Source organism: Centroberyx gerrardi, chromosome 15 (genome assembly GCF_048128805.1).
Source record: "Centroberyx gerrardi isolate f3 chromosome 15, fCenGer3.hap1.cur.20231027, whole genome shotgun sequence".
NCBI lineage: Eukaryota > Metazoa > Chordata > Actinopteri > Beryciformes > Berycidae > Centroberyx > Centroberyx gerrardi.
In genome coordinates this window covers 26,194,239-26,218,538 of record NC_136011.1, presented here as the reverse complement: position 1 = coordinate 26,218,538, position 24,300 = coordinate 26,194,239, and the positions used below count along the sequence as shown (strand labels likewise).

The window sequence follows — 24,300 nt, the reverse complement described above, 5'->3', positions numbered from 1 at the left end:
TGCAAATCAATACAAAGTTATTCTGAGTGATCACCTTCATCCTATGAGGAGTCATTTCTATCCTGATGGGAGCGGTCTCTTCCAGGATGACAGTGCCCCCACCCACAGGGCAGAGGGGTCACTGAATGATTTGATGAGTATGAAAATGATGTGAATCAGATGCTATGGCCTTCGCAGTCACCAGATCTCAGCCCAATTAAACACCTACGGGAGATTTTGGACCGACATGTTAGACGGCGCTCTCCACCACCATCATCAAAACACCAAATGAGGGAATATCTTTTGGAAGAATGGTGTTCCATCCCCAGACTCCCTGGTTATTGTCCTCGGGGATTTTAACAAAGGGAATTTAAAACCAAAATACAAATAATTCATTAAATGCCCGACCAGGTAGGAGAACACACTGGATTCACTGTTACACTACTATCAACAGTGCTTGTCACGCTGTCACCCGCGCTGCACGGGGAGAATCTGACCACACTCTAATTCGCCTGATTCCTGCATACAGGCAGAAATTAAAAATTTCTAAACTTTCTGTTGTGCAGAGACCCAACAAGTGGAGCAGTGAAGCACAGGAGAAACTGCGCGAGTGCCTGGACTGCACAGACTGGGAATCTTTCAGGACTGCCACCAACAGTTTGGATGAATATACAGATGCTGTTACGTTATATATCAGCTTCTGTGAGGACAGCTGTATCCCAACTCGCACCAGGGTGAGATACAACAACAAGAAGCCCTGGTTCACAGCTAAACTCAGTCAGTTGAGCTTGGAAAAGGAGGAGGCGTTCAGGAGTGGAGACAGGGGCAGGTTTAAACTGGCTAAGTACTCGTTTAGCAATCTTAGAGAGACTCCCCTCTGGCAAGAGACTGCGGTCTATTAAGACCAGAACCTCATGGCACCACAATTTCTTCCCCATGGCAGTGGGGCTTACAAACAATCCCCATCTTTCACCGACTCTGGACTGAATCTCTGAGCACATTCCATACAAACTGTACATCTGTAAATACATAGTCGTATCTATCATATTTGTATTCCCTGTAGTGACACTATTGATGGTACTTTGGTCAGACACTAAATGCAACTTACTACTGAACCCTTGTAAAAAGCCCCACTTATTGTAATTACTGTATATATTTTCAGGAATCTCTTCTTTCTTTTCTTCTTCATCTCTGACATTTGATATTTAAATTCAATTTGTAAAGCTTGATTGCTGCTTGTTTGTATAAATGCCTGTATATTGCACTGCACCAACCTCACCAAGTCAAATTCCTAGTATGTGAAAATGTACCTTTGGAATCTAAGTCGAGGCTAAATTTCCCCATGATTGTTGAATAAATTATGGAAATGGTGTAAAGCAGATTTAATACATGTATCATTATTCATTTCAAAAGGTAACAAACCATTGAAAAATAATATAAATTGAATGACATGTCCCTTTAAAAACAAGAAGATTATTTATTATACAGCTTCCTCCTGCCCAAATCAGGAAGTTACATAATGTAAAGTAATACAAATCAATTCTGTGGCTGGTGAATTATAGACAGGAGAAAACTGTCACAAAATGTGTTCACTTTTAATCACTTCCAACTTAACTTGAACAGTTTAGAAACAGAGTGATAACACAATGAGAGGCAACTGCCACTGTAATCTTTCTTAAATGGCCATTCCAGCATGAGTGAAATTTTTTTTTTCAATCAAAACAACAAAAAAAATAAAATATACATCCAAAGAAAACACAGAAAGTTCAACTCCCAAAGGCCACTCCTTCCTGTTGAGAAAAACATAAAATGTCATATCCACATTCCACATTTATGAATCAGAATACCACAACTTTTCTTGTTTCATTCAGAATGTTTTACTGGCATGTAGAGCTGGGAGATAAACTGGAAAACAATATGTAAGATACACAAACTATAAACTGGAAAACAATATGTAAGATACACAAACTATAAACTGGAAAACAATATGTAAGGTACACAAACTATAAAAAGTTATTCACCTCCCCTGTGATTTTTTGCAAATTTCCTCATGCCAGTTTAAAATACAGTTATTTGGGATTTTTGGTCGAAGGTTAAAATTATCTTTTCTATCAAAGTTGAGTGGAAATTCAAGACCTTAATGCCTAAAGTTTGAAATTCCAATAAAAGAAAAATCAATTTTCTAAAACCATTCACCACATCCAATCACTTGGGCTTGACTGTCTCATTGGCAAAAATACTTCATAATGTATAATTCATCTTAAGGTTATACCGAGACATTTTGAGTACATTCGTTTAAAGATTTCACCTTTCTTGGTAGGAAAGTGTAATTAAAAGGTCCCTTCTATACATCTTAATGGGATTTTAGAGTGTCGTTTGCTTAAAAATCCTGGAGAACAGTGTGGAACAGCTGTGTCGCCTATAGATGTGGAACCTGTGGCATGTGTGGACTCACATGAAAGATCATCCATTAGAATCCCCAATTCTGGCTTCGATCCCTGCCTCCTCGTCCTCCTCCACCGTCTCTCCTCCCACCTCCACCTCCTCTTCCTCCTCCTCCTCCCCTTGAGCCGTACATCTCCTTCTCCCTCTTGTGCTTCTCATATCTCTCCGCCATGAGCACAAGCTCCTCTGGGACCTCCTACAAAAGGATGAAGACATGAAAACGTGGACTTGATCACTTGGGCTCATTGGATATTTTTCGATATCCGTACCGATTCTGATACATGTAATTTTTCTGCATTCACGTCATACAAGCTTCCTCCTTGAATATACCGTTCATGTCAGCTTTCAGGTAGTAAATACTATTCGGGAAATCAGGGTTTCTCTGACTTGCTGAATTCTGAACATCACCAAGACAGAAATATCTGCAGTAAAGAGTAGGGAGCAATATTTTCATTTTAAATAAAACAAATTAAAAACAATCACATTAGTCATGTAAAGCCATGACAACTACCTGACAGATTTTTTGTTTGTGGTCAACACTGCAGTGTGTGTTTTTCTGTAAAACAAACTCATATGCATCACTTACTATATGCAAGGTAAGTGTGAAAAAGCTGACCTTGACCCAAAAAAAATCATTGCTTTGAACCGTTAAATGTTTCCGACAATTATTCCCCTATGATGCGAGTGAAGCATTTGATACTGGCTCTACCTCTCATTGTTGAATGAAAGTATATTTCACTATATAAATATAAAATTATTTTCTGCATTGCATTTCTCACATGCCATCTGCCTTTCTAAAACAGGGTCAGACCACTCAACTGCTTGCCTTAGTGAAAAATATCCATAAATTAGAAGAAAACCTGAGCTCTAATTTTGACATTGAATTGATCATCATTGAATCGAACATTTTGAAGCTTTATGATACCTTTATATGCCATAAAATTGATACCAATACCAAAAATATGTATGGTACTGATGGGTCACTTTGCCTTATTCCTAAGGACGGTGTAGGAGCAGCCCGGACCCAAATCAAATCACTAAAAGATAAAGGAGAAAGTCCTGCACCGACAGTCCCCCTGCACCAATGTGTGTGCAGGACATTCTTATTTCTCTTTTGAATGATCGCCCAGAAAAGAGACCAAAATACAAACTGGTTGGTTTAAAGAGGATTTCTGGAGCTCTGAAAACAATTGTTGATATAAGCTGTGTGTGTGTTAACCTGTCCAGCTCGCTCCAGGATGGGAATCAGCTCAGAGGCCATCCTCCAGTCTTCTCTTGTTACCAGGGTAACGGCGGCACCTGAACGTCTGGGACATCAACACATAAACAATATCACAAACTAACCCAGGAACTGCCTGAAGCCTACAGCACTGGTTTTCAATCATGTGTCACCGTGACCAAAGAGTCTACAACACTACAAACACTGCACCAGCTTATTTCAATGATTAGTTCTTCCTCTCCGTTTGAAGACGTGCTAATCAGTGAAATCAGCTGCTATAGAGTTTGGTTGGAATGAAAACCTGCGAACTCTTGGGTCACAAAAGCACGTGATTGAAACCCTCTGGCCTAGAGCGGGCTTGCGTACGGAAGTTTGCCAGTTCAAACCCCTGAGAGAGTGCTTTAAGTGCAGTTTAGGTGTCCTTCAGCCACACGCTTATCCCCACCCCAAATTGTTCCAATGGTTGTACTGAACAGCTACGAGGTGTGAATGTGAAGCGGGGCGGTAAAGAAAAGGAGCAGAAGGATGGAAGGTCTCACACGCACACACACACCTGCTCTTACCCAGCTCGGCCAGTGCGGCCGACGCGATGCACGTACTCCTCAATGTTTCGTGGGAAGTCGTAGTTGAAGACGTGTGTGATGTCCAAGACGTCCAGCCCTCGAGACGCCAGGTCTGTGGCGACCAGGATGCGAACTCGACCTGGGAGGACATGGATACTTCTATTGTCTGGACAATGTAGCTTTGATTCCTGCACTTAGCTATCTAGGAATTGAAAATAGTTCTACTGTTGCACTCTAAACACAGCTAAACACCAAAAACGTAAATTTCAGCCTCTGTGTGCCTGCTACGTCCTTTCCCGTTCCATACTGTCTTTGAAGTCCTTGAGGGCCTCTTCACGGTCACACTGCTCACGGTCGCCATGGAGACTCTGCACCGCCAGACCGCGCAGGCACATGTCACTGGACAGGTCATCAGCCCTGAGCATTCAAGCAAATACACACACACAGATGGACAAACGCATATGTGCACACACGCCTCATGCTAATTAACATTCAGTGCTCAGTATTTTAAAATACCAAAATGTCCTATAATGTCCCAATTTTGAAAGATTCTTTTTTGGCCAGAGTAAATTTTGTCGACAACAGCGACAGAAAACTCATCTTTTGGTAAGGGGAACCCCGCTTACAAGCTAGTGTCGCAAGCCAAAGCTTTAACATCCCAGCGCTTTGACCCACAGTTACCTCTTCCAAGCAGAGCGGGAAATTACCACCAGCAGTCATTTGGAAGTGCTGCTCTACTCCAAATATCTATTTGTATGGTAAAAGAGTATGAGTGTATGGGATTTCCAAGCAACTGTGGGCTGTGCATAAAAAAAATAAAAAAATTCCTGCCTTGCTTACAAGCCATATTTTAGAGAACCCATCCTCCACTCACACAAGCTTCTTGCCAACAAAGATGAGCACTTTATCCTGGGGCTGCATGTTGCTGATAAAGTCAAAGACGTAGGACTTTTTCTCCTCTTCATGGACAAACAGCACAGTCTGCTGCACTGTGTTCACCGCCTGGGACCCAGAGAAACACAAGGAGTGTGTTAACATGTATTCCAGATGCTAGCTCACATCGTGGTTGGCAGTGTCCGAAACAAATTTTTCCACTCACCTGCCAAGGGCCGGTAAACTGAAAACAAAATACTTGCCAAGAATAATTTTTACCGGCCAAAATAATTAATAGACATTTTTCATAGAACTGTCACCCTACCCATTTTCAGTCATATTTTGTAAATAGAATCAGGTGCTATGTAAAACATTCAATTAACAGACAAGAGCAGGTTTAGAGTTTTAATTTAAAACTTGCTCACTCACTTATGGATATTTTTTTTGTCTTCATCTTCATACCTGCTGTGTCACCACATGGGAATAACATTAAGTTTCAACTAGGCTAGGAAACCATTCAGGCAGCAGAGAAACAGGAGCAAAAGATTGCATAGTTTAGATGCTACCGATTTGTGTCGAGCTAGCGTAAACACACAGCCAATCAGGAGCCTGTTTGATATAGAGCCATCGATTTGCTCTGATTTGATTGGCTCACAGTCAGAGAGTGTGTACAGTGGTCAGCAGGGACAAATTATCAAAAGGTTACCAACCAGTGTGGCAGGTGTTCCCTGTTAATTTATACCCACCAAAGACAAAGTAACCAAAGAGGCATGTACTGGATATACAGCATGTAGAGTGACATGTATAGCCTGCTATTTATTGTAGTTAGTGCACTGTCCTTCTGCGCTTTACATGAGGTCCTGTTGTCCCTGTACCATTTGTGCCAGTATATGGTGAAACTAAGTTGTTGATATGTCTCTACACCAATGTCACCAAGACAAATTCCAATAGTTGTTGTGCTTGGGAAAATGATGTGATTCTGATTCTATATTTCCAGTCAACACAGCCGGTAAGAGTCACTGCGTCTATTTCCACTCACTGCCAGGTCCAGGGTGCCTACGTACGCCATCATGGGGTTCCTCAGGTAGGATTTGGCCAGTCGCCTCACACCGGTGGGCCAGGTGGCGCTGAAACAGCCAACAGGGGAGGAGATGAGAGCTCAGGATGGAAAGAGACAGCATATGACAAGTTCATTTCAAATGCTATACATCTATTTTGGAAAAACAGTTAATTGGTTTAAGTTCTTTATTTAATACAATTCATATACAACATATAGTTTTATGAATTAGACACCACTGCTTCATTCAATAAAATGAAACATATTCCCTTTTTGATAATGGAGATATATCTACCACCTATGTGATTTTATCTGTACTAATGTCCTTGGTTGGTGAAGCAGTTGTGACAAACCTGTTTTGTTGAAAAAGCTTCACAAATGAACTGACTTGACTTTACCTGGTCATGACAGTCTGTCGGTCTGGGCGGATATCTAGGAGAATCTTCATTATCTGTGGCTCAAAGCCCATGTCCAGCATGCGGTCTGCCTCATCCAGCACCTTTTCCAACGATTAGAGCAAAAAAAAAAACTGAACTCTTCTCCCACACAAACCATTTAAATGAATTTCATATTTTTTAAACACAACAGAATTGGTTTGTGCCAACGCAAATGACCTGTAGAAGTCAACAGATAGAGCAAGGCACTGACACTGCCAGGGTTAGGAGTGCAATTCTCACTCAGGCCACAGATGCTAAGGCCAGGGTTCATACACTTTTTCACCAATGATTTTCAATGACTTTTCCATGACATCTCCACAACCTTTAACTTAATTTCCATGATCAAAAGAATTGACTTTATCTCAGCGGGACCACTGAACATTTTTTATTGTAACACTAAGTAAAATTAGGTCTGCATTTGAAACATATGATGCCTCTCTAAAACAAATAAACACCAGACAGACACACCTAGATACATTTTCTCATATTTTAATTCCAATACTAGTTTAACATTTTTGTCAATGTCTCAAAAGATAAATCAAAAATGCCATCACATTTTCTATCGGAGCAAGTCCAAAATGTGCAGACATAAGCACACTTTCTCTCACCGCAGGCAAATCTTGCTGCAATCTGGCTGTCCGGGAACATCGCTGGGAAAAGACGGCTTGTGTCCTCGGATGACTTGAACGAGTAGTGCGAATTCATGATTTTGAATGCCCATAGTATCTCAGCTTTGAGGACTTCCGTTTTTTGTTGAAACGTCTAAACTTGTCTGTTTCTTTGCGGTGGAAACTGCAGTAGCGTCGGTGGATGTCTTTGTAGCACCAGCACTTACGTTCATAAACTCACTGATAGGAATTGGTGCTTTTTCCCCTTCACGTGGCTAGTGAGCGCGGCCTCTCCCATATTCGAAATATCGAAGGTTTTACAGCACAGTTTGCATGTAGCACGTCTTGGGTCAGTGTCTTTTGCCAGCCATACTTGGTACTTTTCCTTAAAAAGCCATATGTTGTTGAAGCTGCACTTGCCTGGCATATTGTCGGCATAGTAAGTTCGCTAACTGCTACGTTAGCAGAGAGCAACTGTAGGCTAGTGGGTGAGCATGTAAACAGAATGAGCCAGACTGAACTAACTTCTCACACCACCGAAATGCCGCGATGGTTACGTGCCAATTTACGTGACTATTTTTATGCTTGGATTAATTAGTAATTATATTTGATGCAACTTTAGCTATATTTCCATGACTTTTCAAAAAATATTATTTTCCATAACTTTTCCAGGGCCTGGAAATTGCATTTTAAATTTCAATGACATTTCCAGGTTTTTCATGACCGTACGAACCCTGTAAGGCTAATGGTATTGTAAGTCACTTTGGATTAAAGCGTCCATGAAAAGGATTAGGTTATGTTATGGACAGTAATCCCCACTCCTCACACGTAAACACACACACACACACACACACACACACACACAGCTGACCAAGTAGGTGACGGAGCGTAGATTGATGAGCTCATTCATCTGCAGATCGTTTAGTCGGCCTGGCGTGGCGATCACTATGTCCACCCCGCCCTTCACCAGTTTGATCTGGCCTCTCCTGTCCCCACCGCCGTAGATACAGATACTGAGAGAGAGAGAGAGCGCGAAGAGAGAGACAAAACATACTCAGGCTGGCTTAATTATGGGATTCATAATTCAATGTTCATGGTTTGAAACAAAAACTTCAGGTATCCTTAATAATCCTAAATGATAATACAGGCCTGCTGTACCTCTTATAGCCCTTGTAGCTGTACTTGCCACACTCAGCTTCAATCTGCAGGGCCAGCTCTCTGGTGGGAGTCAGTACCAGCATGCCTGGACCGCCCCGCTCATCCCTGGGTCTGAGGAAGGAAGGAAGGAAGGCAGGGAAAAAAAGACAGAGAGAAAGCAAGAAAGAAAGAGACAGTCTGGCAGACACAGACAGGCTGAATGCCTAAAATGTAAAATAAAAATGTGATGAAAAGCGAGGGCACAGATGTTGGACTCACACAGGCTGCCCGTCCATGTGGATGAACCCTGGCAGCAGGTAGGCCAGAGTCTTCCCTGTTCCCGTCTGGGCGATGCCGATCAGGTCCTCCCCACTCAGCAACACGGGCCACGCCTGAGACTGGGGCAGGAAGCGGAAAAACACAGAAAAAGAAAGTCAAGATTACAATTATCCTAACAAAACACTTTTATTAAAAAACAAACAGACTGATGTAAACAGACAAAATTACACAACTGGTATTATAGCACAGATCAACCCAATAACTACTTTACTTAAATACATTTTATTATAGTTCAAAAGTGCTGCAAAATAAAAGGAATAAAACACAAAAACCTCAACAAAGACATCAGGCACTAATGAAAATGGATGAAGATAGTAAGAATGAACTAAAAACTCAACTCTAACTAAATAGGAACACTCATTCATTAAGATTGCCCTAAATCAGAGTTGTTGTTTTTTGCCTGATTGTCCTACTGAGAGTAACAATCTTTTTTTTCAAGGGATAACTGCCCAAGAGAGCAGTTGCAGACAAAGAACATCAGACAAAAGCAATCAAAATCACTTATAAGTAAGAGCAATGTAGTGGCTATTTGTCCATTGATTTCCTTTTTTTCTTTTTTTAAATTGTCCAATAAAGTTAAAAAAACCACTGAGGCGCCAGTCAAACAGTTGATAACTCAGGCAAGAAAAGAGATCCACTGTCCAGTCCAAGTCTTTCAAGAGCAAACAAACAACTCACTGTCTCTCTCTCTCTCTCTCTGGTAAAAAAACACATGCCCTCCCTGGCTGCATGCCCGCCCCACACACCTGTCCTACTAAATACCTATTGGGGCTCTCTACTGCCACCAGTGTTAACACACAAAATAAACAGATTTAAACAAATCAAATATGTAAAATAAACAAATAGCTCCTACAAGCAATGTCAAAATTTGAAACTCAAGTTCTCAAAAGCCAGCAGCCCAGCAACAGACCAGCAGGATCAGGGGCCAAGCCTAGCCAGATGTTGGCTGAATACAGTTCAGACAGCTCCTTACTGAGTCCTGCTGCAAGATCTTTCATAATCAGTTTCAATTAATTGAATTCAAGTCATTTTACACCAAGTTCTATTATGAGTGAGCAGAATGCATGGAAGCTCCTTTGCCTAATTCAGTTCTGACATCAAGGACAGATAACATTAATTCCTGTGACTGCAAACAGTTATTTCCAAATAATAAGTCTGAGTTAGGACAGCTAGGTTTGTACCATTACTGAACTGGTTTGCATGGATGCCAACCCAACAGCGTCACATCAGCAGGGATTACTGGTAACACGCAGGTTAAGGAGAAGCTCAGTAGAGGGTGGGGCAGGATACCGGTTTCACTATACACTACCACTACAGGATTACGGCTAAAATAATTATTCTGATTATATTGCCAGATACAGTGATCATAATCATTAATCACTATTATGATTTGGGGAACAAAAATATTTTTTTTGTACTATATCCATCCAATATCAACATCTTGATTATTTCCAACTACAGCGGATTGTCATAATGAAATGAAATATTGTCGAATTCTGCAATTAATTGAAATTGCAATACACTTGATTAATTGTGCAGTAATGACACTGTCCCAACTTCTATTTCTGTGACTATTGTGATTATTGACCTTTTAGAACTTTAACTGCAGCTCAGTGCTGCTATCTTCAGAAGTCATTTTATTTTGAAGTGCACCTCTCCCATTTCATGAACATGGATCACAGTCAGCATAACAACCACAAGGCCAGAACAGAAAGCTCATGAATAGAAATTGCAACAAACTATCGGAATGATGCTCAGCATACAAATGTATGAAGACGAAACTTGTTTTTTTGCAATGCTAAACAGGAACTGGTTTTACTACATTTCAGCAGTAACAAAAAATGTTGAGCTACTTGATAAATATCATGGTAACACCATTCACCAGGACACTTTTGGCCTGGTAAATGGCCTGCGCAGAAACAAACCAGACAGACTCCAATAACTTATTCAGCCTGCAGCATCAGGACACACCCAAACATCAACAGGACTAGACTGCACCCTTCAGAACGAGTCAGACCCTGTTTGAAACAGGCTGCAGATATGTGGCACTCCTTTCTGCAGAGTCAAACTTTCTGTATACAGAGACCAGTCTATTACTAGGATTTACACTGCATTTTATTTATTGTAATTTTGGCCTGAATTGCTCAGAAAATGCAGAAGTCATTGGTTTATTATCTTTTGATATGCACATTAAAGCTGCATCAGACAACTTTGCACATTGGCAGCTCAAAAAGGGAATGAGAGGTTAACGGTTTGAAAAATTTGAAACGTGACATCTGTAAACTTCACACAGCAAACTCATGTCTATCAACCCGGCCGTCTGTGACCGCTTTATACCAAAGGGACAAGAGAGGAAAAAGAGATAAAATTGGCGAGTCCAGCTTCCTCTGGACGCAGCGCTGCTCACTGCGGTTTATGAGATAGTTTGTATTTCGCTCTTAAGTTTCAATTTGTCAAATCTGGGAAGAGAAGTGTACATATCCAACATCAGAATTTCATTTGGGCAACTGGGGCAAATCTATGGCATCTCAAATAAAAATAGAAGGCCCCACTTTATGATTAAGGCTGATAAGATGCATGTATTTGTACATAAGAATCTCTCCTAGCAAAGCTTTACGTTTGTGGAGTCAAAAACTCCTGTGCAGAATGGTAAATTCTGGTAAATTCTGTCTATGGCTGGTACAATTGTCTATCTGAACAGCAACTTGCTAAAAAAAAACTGCTAAATTAAATTGTTACATTATTCTGTTATTCTTTATTTTCCTCTGGCAGTGGTGGTAGTGGTGTTGCTGTGGCCCTACATTTCTGCATAAATACAGAGGAAACACTGAATTATTACCCTAAACACAGGTTAGGCTCAACTGCTTCTGAGTTATCAATAAAATAATCTGCATGAGAATGTTTTTTGTAAATTCAGTTCTCATCTCTGACACTGGGCTTCTGTGGGATTAACTGAAATATAAAATAACCAAGTTCCCTTTCCTTTCGTTTCTGCTTTTAGAGGAAGACAACCACACACAGCACTTCCTGTCACGCCTGCCATTAATCAGGGTATTTCCAAACACCAGATCCTAGTGATTCAAGGTGATTACCAGAAACGAAAGTGTGAATGAACTGACTCATTCACAAAACACACTACGCAGGAATATCATCCTAACATGACTAACACATTGCTGAAATGCCCCAGAGCAACTACACTCTTCCTTCAGCCTGCTCCAAGGATCAATACAGCAAACTAATTAAATTCCGCTAAACCCTGCTGCATAACACAACAGGCAGATGCTTGTGACAGGTAATTGTTGGTGTATCTGTCCTTTCCAAAATAAAATAAACCACACCTATACATAGGAAGAGCAGGGGTTTTCCTGAATAGAGGCTTCCAGGATGCCGGCCTGCGTCATTTTCTGTACCGCCTAGATAAAAATATGCCCGGTGTCGGTAATTAATATATATATATATACACATTTTTGCAAACGGTAAAACTCCTTTAGTGTTGCATTAATAATGAAAGCAATCCAGAGGGGCGCTCCACTGCAGGCACAAAGAAGATCGTCAAGCTTGTGTGTACGACATTAGCAGTTTCACTCAGAGAATTTCACCACAGCACATTACACATGAAGAGACACAACAGGTAAATTGTGTGGAAAAGGTAAACTCATGTTTTAAACAACAACTTTCCGTCCACACAGGAAAGTTTTAAATCACGGCTGGCAAGATAGCAGCTTTCTTTCTAATTTTTGAATAAACCTCATTTAATTTACAGCCTGCGTGGAATCCATATTTCATCTTTTTTATCAAATACATGAGTTTTTTGTGGGCGGCAGGAACAAATTTACAGCAGCCAAGAACCATTCAAAAACAGTGAACATCAGCAGTAGATGCCGTTTTAAGGTAAACAGCTCGTCAAGATGAGTGACAGGTGTGAACTTGACCAACTGAGGGGGAGGAGGGCGGGACTAACTGTACAGTTCCTGCCTCAAGGCGAACAGTTGCCTAATGTAGCTTTAAAACACAGTGCACATGCATCTACTAGGTAGTTACTGTAATCTGATTTGATCTGATCCCAATTTGTCTTGTCAAGCACATCCAACTTGTTGTCTATGTGTCCTATAGCGTGATATAAGTGATATAATAGAATGGTTACTCACTCTTCAAAATCAAAGATAACTATCAGCCACACAGCTGCACAGAATCCAAAACACCATACAACATATAAGGAGAGGAACACAACCTGCACATTCTTCTTTTTTCCAGTAAAATCTGCAATCAGTTTTTATCGTCTTTGCATATTCTATTTATTTATTATTATTATTATTTGAATAATGAATTATCTTGCAGCTTTTCTCATGACTTCCAATTGCCAATACACACGCTGAGGAAGGGCGTCTTGCCCGAAACGTCCGTGTGGCAAATAAAAAGTCAATTTGGAGTGCTGTCCTAGTTTTCCTTTCTCATTATCAAATAATGACTTATCTAAAATCTTCATTTAAAAAGGCACTAATCTGTCCCAAAGTTTATACCCTTCCACTGAATAGTTGGGTGGGTATAGTGCAGTGGGCCGCCCTGCCTTATGGAGCTGCCCATAACTAACCCATATGGGTCACATCCTACTTCAAAGAAACACCGGGACTTGGTACAGTGACAGCTAGAGCTACTGAAGACATGCCTATTGCACAATAGGGAAGAAATTCAATACCACATCAATACAAACAGGAGACTTACCCAGAATGTCAATTGTATGTAATGTGATACGTTTCGTCTATGTTTAGCATGTCTTGCAGTGTCTCTTTGTGTGAGGCCCTGTTGTCATTGTACCCCATGTGTTTGCTGCATATCGTGAATTTCTCCAACTTGGCCGTATCTTTTCACTTTTCATTTTAAATGCCAAGTATAATAAATGCCTTGTTGACATTACTGTATAATGTCAACAAGACATTTACTATACTTGGCATTTAAAGTGATTCTGCTCTAGTTATTCATCTGTTTGCACTGGAACCACTTATGCTAAAAATCTATGCACTAATGCCACTTTAACGTACTTTGGATTATAGTGTCCACCAAATGGTACATGATGTGCATGTTGCCAGAAAAATGGGCAACTGTCATGTGAGATGAAGAGTGGAAGGGCTGCCACGCTGGTGACAAAGCAAGCCAAATGCTCAAAGGCAGCGGCTGATTTGACAGCATTTGAGGAGGAAAAATATATATATAAAAAAATAAATAGATAAATAAATGTGGTTTGTTTTTTTTTTTAAATCACTGACATGCTAATTTGTGAGACAAGACAATCTAAGAGACAGCACAGCACCATGAGGTCACTACGAAATGTTAATGTCAAAATGTTCCACCCCTAAAACAGGTTGGCAGTGAACAATTTACAACACAGAAATTTCTAGGGTGAATAATTTTATGAATTTATTATTGTCATTTCTTTGAACTACCTTATGGAGAGGTAAATCGCTAAATAAAATTTTTTTAAAAATCACAAGAAAATATTGCTCAGGCCCCCCCCCCCCCCCCCCATCTTAATATAGCATTAAAAGTTATCAAATGCATTTTCCATACTGGTGTAGAAACCCTGTAGGCTACATAAACCACTTTTTGTGGTGCTGGACTCATACCTGGATGGGGGTCGGTTTGGCAAAGCCGACCCGGTCAATATTCTCCATGATCTCTGGATAGCACTCAAAGGCTTCCAGAAAGGTACGGCAGGGATTGGGAATGGGCCGCTTCTCCCCCTCCTCCTTCAGGTCATCAACAAAGATATTGTTATTCTCCTTCCTGTGGAGGAAAAGATAAATAAATAAAAGAAAGGGTGGCATTGGTTTAGCGAGGAATGCTGGGTATTTGATGAGGACAGTGGTCGATTCCAAACCACAGTGAATCAAAAGAAAAATATGCAGAAAGTTTATTTAAAAGAGGCCCAAAGAAGAGGCTTTAGTACATGTTACAGAAGAAACATTTGGTTCAAACTATTCTGCAAAATGATCTGTATAGTGTTCAAGTCAAACAAATATATTCTTTCACTTTAATTGCCAAATATAATAAAGGAATTTGTCTAGGTGACACTGGTTCAGACAGAACAACTTGCAGTTTCACAGAACTTACTGACATACATGGTACAAAGACAATAGACTATACACATATACAATATATAATCAATATTAAATATTCTATTGCTATGTGGCATTCAAGCAGTGGGCCATGAAGTGACCATTTCATAAATGCATATTCAGGGTCTCAGTATTAACATATTCTAGTGGTTCTCACTCCTGGTTCCCGGGACCAGGAGTACTGCTGGTTTTCTATCCTACCAGGCATTCGTCTTGCTTCCCATGTGTAAATCAGTCCATGATTAGATGGCTAGAATAAAAAAAACACCAGGGCTGGTTTTCATTCTAGGATAGGTGGTAAAAAAAAAAGGCAAAACTGTCAGGTTTACCTCCATTCCTTGACTTCCTCTGCTGTGAGCGTGGCTACACTCTCCGCCTCAATGTAGAACTTCTTGTTCATGGGTGGGAGGTCTGAAGAAAGTTACAAATATAATGGAAAACATTACAGTTTATGATTGGGCATGTCATATGGAAACACAGAAGAGTTGGGGATAATTAAGAGCCCATTTATGGCCCTCTGCCCACTGAATCTGTGGCGTATCTGTGTGTATGCTCGCATGTCTCCTAGCCAACCTCTTAATTCTGTAATTACTACAAATTAGAATTAGGCAAAAGTTTGGCATTTAATGGTTAAAGCTGCACTAGGCGAGATTTTATATAAAAATTCATCCATCTTATCAACCTACATCATGAAGGGGGGCTGCAGCAAACAAGAGACATGATTTCACAGTCACAATATTCAAACAGTTACCTCTCCTTGCCATTTGGGGCCACCAACATGCAAAGCTGCCTAGTGCAGCTTTATTAACTTTATCATAAACGTTATTGATGTAGTACTCTTTGAACCACTGTAACAAAGTGTTTCACAAATGATAAACCAATAAACACAAGCCAACAACATTAACTAAAAAAAATGGGCAAACAAGCTTATTTGTTAGAAAATGAAAAGTCAAAGTCAAAAGAAATGTCCTGACATGTACAGCAGTGGCAGTGTGTGCACCCTCACCCTTCCACTTCAGCTCTGCATACTTGTCCTTGTTCTCTCTTATGGTCATCCAGTCTATGGGTGCAGGGGCCGGGGCAGAGTTTGAAGCCTGTAATTCTGCAGCAGACCAGACAGAGTCACTCCTTCCTCCACCACCTCCTTCACTGTAGCCTCCTCTTCCACCTCCATAGCCTCCACCCATACCAGGGCCTGAGAAACACATCAGTATGCCACAACTGTGTAATTTGCATTTATAAACTGCAGCACAATAGTTTGATACCACTGAATATCAGCTGTTTCCACTGTGGTCAGTAGCTAAATGTTAACTGGCATTGGATTCAGCAGTACCTTACTGTATATGAATATTTTTTTTTACTTCTACTATCTGGGCACTGTAGTGGCAAACCTTGCATTCCTTAGTACTGGCTGCTATAAAAGTTGGTGATTTAGGAATTAAAGTTGCATTTATTGTTAAGTTGCTCTAAATAATAAGACTGGTTAGATTCCTAAAATATAAATGTGATGCAAAATATTAGACTTTTGGACCCAGGGTGCGAAACACTTGCACGAGCTGTTTGGAAAAATCTTTTGGACATTTTATGCATTTATTGGAGCTGCAAAAAGATGGCCCCATTTAATTCAAGTTTTTGGAAGAACGGCAGGCTGAGATGGAACCTCAGGGTCTAATTTTCGAGTTTCAGCTGACATGGGGGTGAGTAGTTAATGAGTGAATTTTCATTTTTGGGTGATCTATTCCTTTAGTTCTCCTGGGATACTCTTACTCCTCGTTAGGGATGTCATGAGAACCGATACTTCGGTACCAAGTCGATGCCAAAATTCTGAAAACGTGACGGTTTGTTTTTCTACAGTACCGTAGATGTCGTAGGTACTGGAGAGAAGGAACGCCTACTGACTGCTACCGACACGGGATAATAACAACAACACGTGCAATGGCGACAAGTGCGGCTGCAGCGACAGCAGGTCTGCCGCGACTGGTCGAAAAAAAACACACACCAAGAATCGTGTATGGAAATACTTTGCGTTTGAGGCGGATGATCAGGGATTGGTAACAGATTCGCGAAAAACAGTTTGCAAACGGTGCCACCGAACTTTTCAGACGAAAGGAGGAAACACTTCAAACTTATCAAAGACAGGCATCCAGATTTATACAAACAATTCAAGGTGAGTGAGTGTCAACATATCGTCAAAATGTTCTTATCCTGAAATGCTACCATTATTTTTGTTTGCGACAGCTGGCATCTGTTGTAGATGTTTACAATGGCTAAACGCTAAGGGTAACGTTATCTTGTTTAGGCTAACATAACGATAGCTCATAGTAGGCTACAGTCAGTACCGTTCAGTCTGTCATCAAAATAGAACGTTAACTTTTTAAATACATATTTCCACACTAATGGTCTGTCACCATGTTAGTCAATTTAAACTACTGCTTGCCATACCTGCCACACACTCTTATCCTTCTTTTCTTAAATAAAGGAGTGTATGTTGAAGTACATGGGATTTATTTATTTTTTACCGTGGTATCGAATTGGGTATCGAGAATCATGGAATTTCAATGGTATTGGTATCGACTACCACATTTCTGGTATCGTGACATCCCTACTCCTCGTAGTCCTCCACTGCCAGGGACCCATTTAGGATCCCGACCCACAGTTTGAGAAAAATTACTTCATACCATTGCTGAATTGAGAGTTTCCGTCTGCCACCAGCTTCTCAATCATCTCTCTGACCTTCTGCTGCGCAACAGAGGACCCGAAGACGACCACCTCGCCCTCATAGTCTCCCTTGTTGATCTACAAAAAGGCACGGCAGAGTTAAAGACAGGGCAGGAAACTAACATCCGAACGTCCACCAACCACAGTGGATGTTCATCCCAAAAGTCACCAGCCATATTCACCATTTTACTTCTTCTACTACCATCTAAATGTTTAGTAAAGAATACAGGGCTCTAGTACTGGAGTCCTCCCTCTCTCTCGAAAAATTTCTAATTTTATTGAGGTTTGGTTTATCTCCCCCAGCACTACACACAATTTAAGGGACAACCTGTGCATGTTATGGTGCTCAAACATATATGCATTGATTAGTCAATTCCTATACATTGATTAGTTGGATGCTAGAAGGTATAGTGCAGAGTGGATTTCTGTTCATCCTTAAGAGACTTTTTAAATCATTGGGCCTCATGCAAGAACCACTCATACATTCGTTCTTAAATCCCTCGTACGAGCGATTCTTTTTACTGTATTTATGGTCTTATTTTTATTTTAACAATTTTACTCTTGTGAAGCACTTTGTGACCTTGCTTTGTGAAAGGTGCTATACTAAATAAACTTTTACTTACTTAAATGGCAGGCAGAGTAGACAAGCTTTGCAGCCATAGCCGACATTTACCAGCCTTTACCTGGTGGTTGGTGTTACTTCCCTACCCTGTCTGATGATGAGGTTAGTTTCCAGCCGTGATGCTCTGACTTATGGTGCCTTCAAATGGGCTCGTGTTTACCGTGTTCACGAGAAGAGTCCATATGAACGCTCCCCTCATGTGGTATTCACGACTTCGTAAGTGGAAATGTTCTGAAAGCTCCGAGTTCACGAGTTGTGACGTGTTTGTTGACGTTTTCAGAAATGGCGGAGGCCATGGAAGTTAATTTTTCGGTGGATGGTAAGTTAATATATTGTAATTTTAGTCGTATAGAGTTTTTCTTAGTAATTTTATAATATGTCTGAGGAAAATGTTGATATTCCCAACGGCCTCATCTTTTTCCTCTGTCATTATGCCTTTGCATTTCCTGCATTACGTTACCCGCTCGCTAGCTAGCTACATTGTTAGCCTTGGTGGCTTCTAGACGCAGCGTTGCAGCGTTGCCTAGCAGCGGTGCTCTCACGACTTAACCACTTGAACGCCAAGCATACCGTGTACACGACTTCCCATGGCGTAACCACGAGCTCCATTTGAAGGCAGCATTATATCAAACCCACAACTTTAGCATTAGTCAGCTTACTTTGATTCTTGCACCACTGGTTTCTTCAAGTTCACGAATTTTGGCTCCCCCGCGACCTGGTGGGCGGAGAGTGGAACGTTAGTTTAGCAAGTCTCTCCACTGCTAGCTAGTTGCACACTGAAAACAAACGCTTCACATACAATTCATATGCAACATCCCAACAGAAACACGACTGTCATTGGCAGACTTTATTCCCTGCCTCGGTAGCTGACATTTCATCTAAAGCTACAAATAAATAAATAAATAAAATGTCGACAAACAGCTAATGTCGGCTAACAGTTTACGCTAACATTAACCATCTAGGTTAGCTAAAATAGCTTAAAGCGTAGGTATTGTGTTTGAAGTAAAGAGTGTTTGAAGCTGAAGCTGCGTTTTTTGACAACCTACCAATTACTCTCCCAACTGAGGCATTTTCCACGGTAAAGGTCAAAGGCGAGGTAGAGTCCGACCTTTCATCGCCAAAGCTCCGGCCCCCGCGATCCGTGCTCCGGGGAAACGGACGGCCGTTGCTCCCGTCCCTCTGACTTCTGTACTCCGTACAGTTACCGAAGCCGCCGCGATCAGCTCTCCCTCCTCTCGGTGCTCCAAACCTGCTGCTATTTTTTACACCGAAACACACATTTTCCCTCTGACGGTCGTCATTGGACAACTTCCATTCAGTCGGAGGTGCTTTAGTGACAGGCTTTTGGATAGCAACGCCGTCCCCATCGTACTCATCTTCCCAGTCCGACATCTTAAATTTGGCCGCCCCGCTGCCAGGTGCATGGCAAGGTGGCTAGCTCAATTAACTGTCAAGCTATCAATCACGAGTTGCATCTTACGCTGCCTTCACGTGTTCCTCGTAAACTCCTATGTCCGACTTCTGAAGTTGTAAAGACGACTTGTTGAGCATTCAACTCCTTTTGGTCAGAATTTGACCCGCTTTTGGTGGCTGTTGTTTTATTTATAAATCAGGCATGTAATTGATGTTTCATTCATATAAAATGCATAACAAGTAGAAGCTAATCAAGGAGTGAAAATAGGAACATATCAATGCTAATTATTTGCAAATGCCAAACAATAAAATATAATACTAAAATAATTAAGTTTTACCATCCATACCCTCCGCCCCCTAAACATCACATCTCGGCAACTCGGGTATCATAGGAAATTCTCTTTCCCAGTCATATTTACCACTTTGTTGGGTTCGTCAAGTGTGGTCAGTTTATCATTTTGCTATTTCGTACAGAAAAAAGGCAACCTTAAACTGAGGTGACCCCTTGTCTCCGCTATTGTTTTTTTTTTTTTTCTTTAGCATTAATGTTCACTTTTGACTTTTATTAAATCAGTAATGAACCGTGGCCTAGCCTTGATATGACTCAAAAAATATTCACACACGAAGACAATTTAGTTAAGTTGTTGTAGTTTATTGATGAATAATAAAATTATTTTTGCATTTCTCATCCAGAGAACATATGTGCACTTTAATAAATTAATTTAAAAGAAATAATAATGTTAACATTATCAAGCTTTAAGGCCAGTTGTGTAATAAATTATTGTTCAAGCAGTAGAGAAAATGGTATTATTAGGTCTTAGGCTAAGTTTAGCCATTGAAGCCATATAAAGTCTGTGGCTCAAGCTGCAGGAGTTGACTTGAAGTAATGGGTGCGCAACCCAAACTGAGCAGCTTTTCTCATGACTTCAACCACAGGCTATATATATTGGGCCTCCTGTAGCCCAGTGGAGAAAAAAAAATGCTTTTTAAATGCAAGAAAGGCACCATTAAGCAATTTACAGAATGCAAAAATGACCATGGAATTGTTTTATGAGGGAAACAATTCATCCAATTTCCTAACTGGATGAGTCCATAGGCCTTCCTTGTTATCCAAAATGTGTTCAATGTCTTGCCCCAGAGTAACTGACAGTTTTGGTTGGCCTCCTTTCATATGTAGCAAAACTTGATAACTATAACAATTCTGCTCCATTGTTAAGTATTAAATCACCATGTCACATTTTCAGGTTCCTCACACTCACCAAAACAACTGTGCTTTCATGTTAATAATACATTTTATCATACCAGAGCGACTCTTGCATGGGCTGTAGCCTATTGCGAAATCCATCTACAAGCGAATACAATTGTCATTTGTTAAAAGATAATACTTGTTATATTCTACAGCATGTTAATCCGCTAAGCAATGCACTTATTCACCATTCAAAACAAAGGGAATACAACTGAAAAATAAAGATGAATGAAAGTTGTCATTGACACATTAAAATACATTTAAGACTGCTGTGACTGCATACCTCTTAAGAATAAAAAGGTGCAAAAAAAAAAATAAAAATCAAGAAGGCTGACAAAGATTAAGATGGCTGACAGTTTTGTGCATATTTCTTGTTCAAGAGGTCATCCTATCTTCAAGCTGGGTGGCAATAAAACAGTGCTTCTACCATGTGTAGCATTAGGACGATGTCATTTGTCAAATCCAAGAGGCTTGTAACACACCATTTTTTAACCTTGTGTGCTAACCCAAAACTACTAATCTGGATGAAGGCATCAGCTAAATGCCCTAACATGTAAATGTAACTGCTCGATTGATTCTAAAGATAATTACAATAACCATACATGGGTAAATAGTTATGATCGATGTGGCAAGAAGGAAGTGTTTGCATATCCAGCAGCGTGAGTTACATGATGTAAACAGATGAGACACTGAAATAAAAGAAAGATACCTGCACACTAGACCGATGCTCCTTTAGCGGTTTAATCACCAACGTTTACACCAGGCTTGGGTTCAATTCATGAATGAATTCATCAATTCCAATTCAGATGAGGAATTGGAATTTGAAAAAACTACAGGAAACAGAATTGGCATTGAATTGGAATAGCAGGAAGTTGAATTTATTTGAAACTGACAGTGAAATTCTGTGAAATTCCATGTTTTTTTGTTTTTCTTGTCACATATCTGAGATTACACCTAGTGTTATATATTGTCAACACTGAATATCATAATGTGTTAAAGGGACCTTTCAGATGGTATTTGATGCAGAACATGCAATCGTAATACATACATTATGACTGAATGTATTTGATTTGTTTAACTGTCTTTTATTTGATTCATGTTTGATTCATAATGTTTAGTGAGTCAAGACAACTCTCTCTTAGAAGAGTCATTTCATGGAATTTAATGGAATTCAGTTCTGTTTCCTGTCATTCCAATTCACACTGTGTTTCCTTAGCACTGGGTGACATTCACATTCCAACTCCAATTCCAGGAATTCAAAAGGAAATTGCCATGCATTCTCAATTCAGTTCATGAATGGCCGCAAACCTGGTTTACACCTCAAACTAAACTGGTCTTCATCAAGAATACCGGTTGCTGAAAAAACCACTAAGGGAGCATCAATCCAGTGTGCAGGTATCTGCTGTATGTCAATGCCTCTCCTTGCAAGTGGTCACAAATTATTTGGGGCAGCGGGGCTGAGTGCTTAAACAGACCAGTAAGTCACATTTTCACAACATTGTCACAACTGTCATCTCCATGGTGATGCTCATCAGGTCAGCTGACCTGCTATGCTCCTAGCTGCTGTCTACAATATGCAAATGAAAGACAAATATCGCTGACAGACTTCATACTGATATTTGAATGGCCCTTCAAAGTGAGTTTTGCCTGTCCTCAGTTCCCTGGGCAGCAGGGTGGTGTAGTGAGAGGGAGACAAGCCAAACATCCACCCTGCTGAAGTGTCCTGGAGCAAATCACTGACTCCCTACCAGCTCCAGCTCCTCTGTTCTGCAGCTGAGCCTGAGCCTGACCGCCTCGTGGAGAAGGGTGAGCAAAAGTTAGAATTTCAATGAAGTATGGCAATGTTTGGTATCATGATTGTTTAATTTGACCTTTTACATTGAGATTAGAGGACAGATTGTGAGATCTGCTGTTGGGGGAGATCTCTCTCTCTTTCTGTCTCTCTCTCTCTCCTCTGAATGATGTACATATATGAAATTTCCTGTATTGGCAGCAGCAGAATGGGCCATGTGGATTAAAAAAACTTGCCTACTGGATCGACATCATTCAGTCAACTCCACAGTACAAAGCAAAACCAGAGCGAGACAACTGAAGCAGAGTTACTGGCTGCAGGAGTGCTGCTCAAAACCCTGGGCCGCCTGACAAGACGTGACACTGACCTCTGACCTCTGACCCCTCCGACTGGAAGGAGGAGATGAGGTCAATCCAGCAGCCTTTAGCACCTGCATTTAGCACCCTTACTGGGTTTGTCTAAAAACTGAATGGTCTTACAAGGTTGTACAAATTGTTAGCAAAATAAACAATAAGTTTATCGGGTTATCAGTATAAACTGGTTTCAACTATTATCAAATTAGTTCAAAGTAGGATATAATGTTAATTTGGGCAGGATTTGTTCGTACCTGTCTGCTAGTGCCACCTAAAGGTTTGGAGGAGACTTTACTTTAACATGCAGAAGGACATCCAGGCCACTGATGAGTGTGTGATTGCTCTAGACTCAAAGTACTGCACAAACTTAAACATGCGGCATTTCATGCTCGGCTCAGTAGGCCTTCTGTAGCTCATCATTCAGACCGCGAGCAACTAACTCACTGTCCGACAGAAGTAGTACCAATGGTACTGCAGCAATAGATGGGACATATTCCAACACGAGGGCATTGCACTCATGGGTGATTTTGCCCTAAAGTTTGAGATGCTTGTGGTCTGAATGCATGCTGAGGGTTTGACCTTTCACACTTTTGTTATAATTCTGGCATTCCCACCACACCAGGCCTCACCCATTATGCTTCGTTTCATCATTTGTGTTTGGAAATAGTCCATGCAGTGATATGTATGAGAGCGTAAGTAAAGATAGCATGACATTTTCCGCTGCCAATGACAGACACTGAGTAAAGCGAGTGACTCTCCTCCTCTTCACTGTTCCTGGAGAAGAATGTCTCTGAATACAAGCACTTGTATGAAAAAATAATCCAAGTCATTTAGTCTCAGTCAGTTTGTCAAGTCAGCTCTTCCTAGAGTGCTCATTGGCTGTGGTTGGTGGTTGTATCTGTGTGTGTGTGTGTGTGTGTGTGTCTGTGTTTATATGTGTACCAGTGTTGTGGTTTGCAGTAGCTTGGTGGTAGTTCAACTAAATTTCAATTTGGATAGTTTTTAGTAGTTTATTATTTTTCTGTTATTATGAGGCAGAATTAACTATTGCAACTACCAACTATTTTTGAATATAAAAGAAAAGAAGGGAATTGTATTTTTTCATCCTTTTATTTACTTTATTTTGCCATGAAAGACCCTTTTATTTTTTATTTTACATACACATACCATATAAAGTTATTATCCCTTCCACTTTTTTATTAATATACTAGTCAGTGGTAATTTTTGAAGTCATATGACATACTAGATGTAGATACTACTTTAGTTAACAAGATTATGTTTCTCTTTAGGGTGCTGTAGTTTCAAAGTAGCTGACCCAACACTGGTTTGTACATACAGTATATGTGAGTGTGTGTGTGTGTGTGTGTGTGTGTGTGTGTAAGAAGG

At 40.5% G+C, this 24,300-nt stretch overlaps 1 protein-coding gene across 1 annotated transcript; it reads right to left on the bottom strand.

Moving 5' to 3' along the window:
- Window positions 1-1,597: 1,597 nt before the first annotated feature.
- On the bottom strand, window positions 1,598-19,502 carry ddx43 (DEAD (Asp-Glu-Ala-Asp) box polypeptide 43). Its single transcript, XM_078288631.1, has 17 exons — window positions 19,157-19,502; window positions 18,770-18,825; window positions 17,449-17,566; window positions 15,777-15,965; window positions 15,100-15,181; window positions 14,279-14,438; window positions 8,598-8,716; window positions 8,340-8,450; window positions 8,053-8,194; window positions 6,535-6,635; window positions 6,119-6,206; window positions 5,081-5,208; window positions 4,514-4,623; window positions 4,207-4,345; window positions 3,644-3,731; window positions 2,435-2,620; window positions 1,598-1,769 (listed from the first exon to the last, which is right to left on the bottom strand). The coding sequence occupies exons 1-16, from the start codon at window positions 19,500-19,502 to the stop codon at window positions 2,450-2,452; spliced, it is 2,148 nt and encodes a 715-aa protein (XP_078144757.1). The 3' UTR covers window positions 1,598-1,769; window positions 2,435-2,449.
- Between the last annotated feature and the right edge of the window lie 4,798 nt (window positions 19,503-24,300).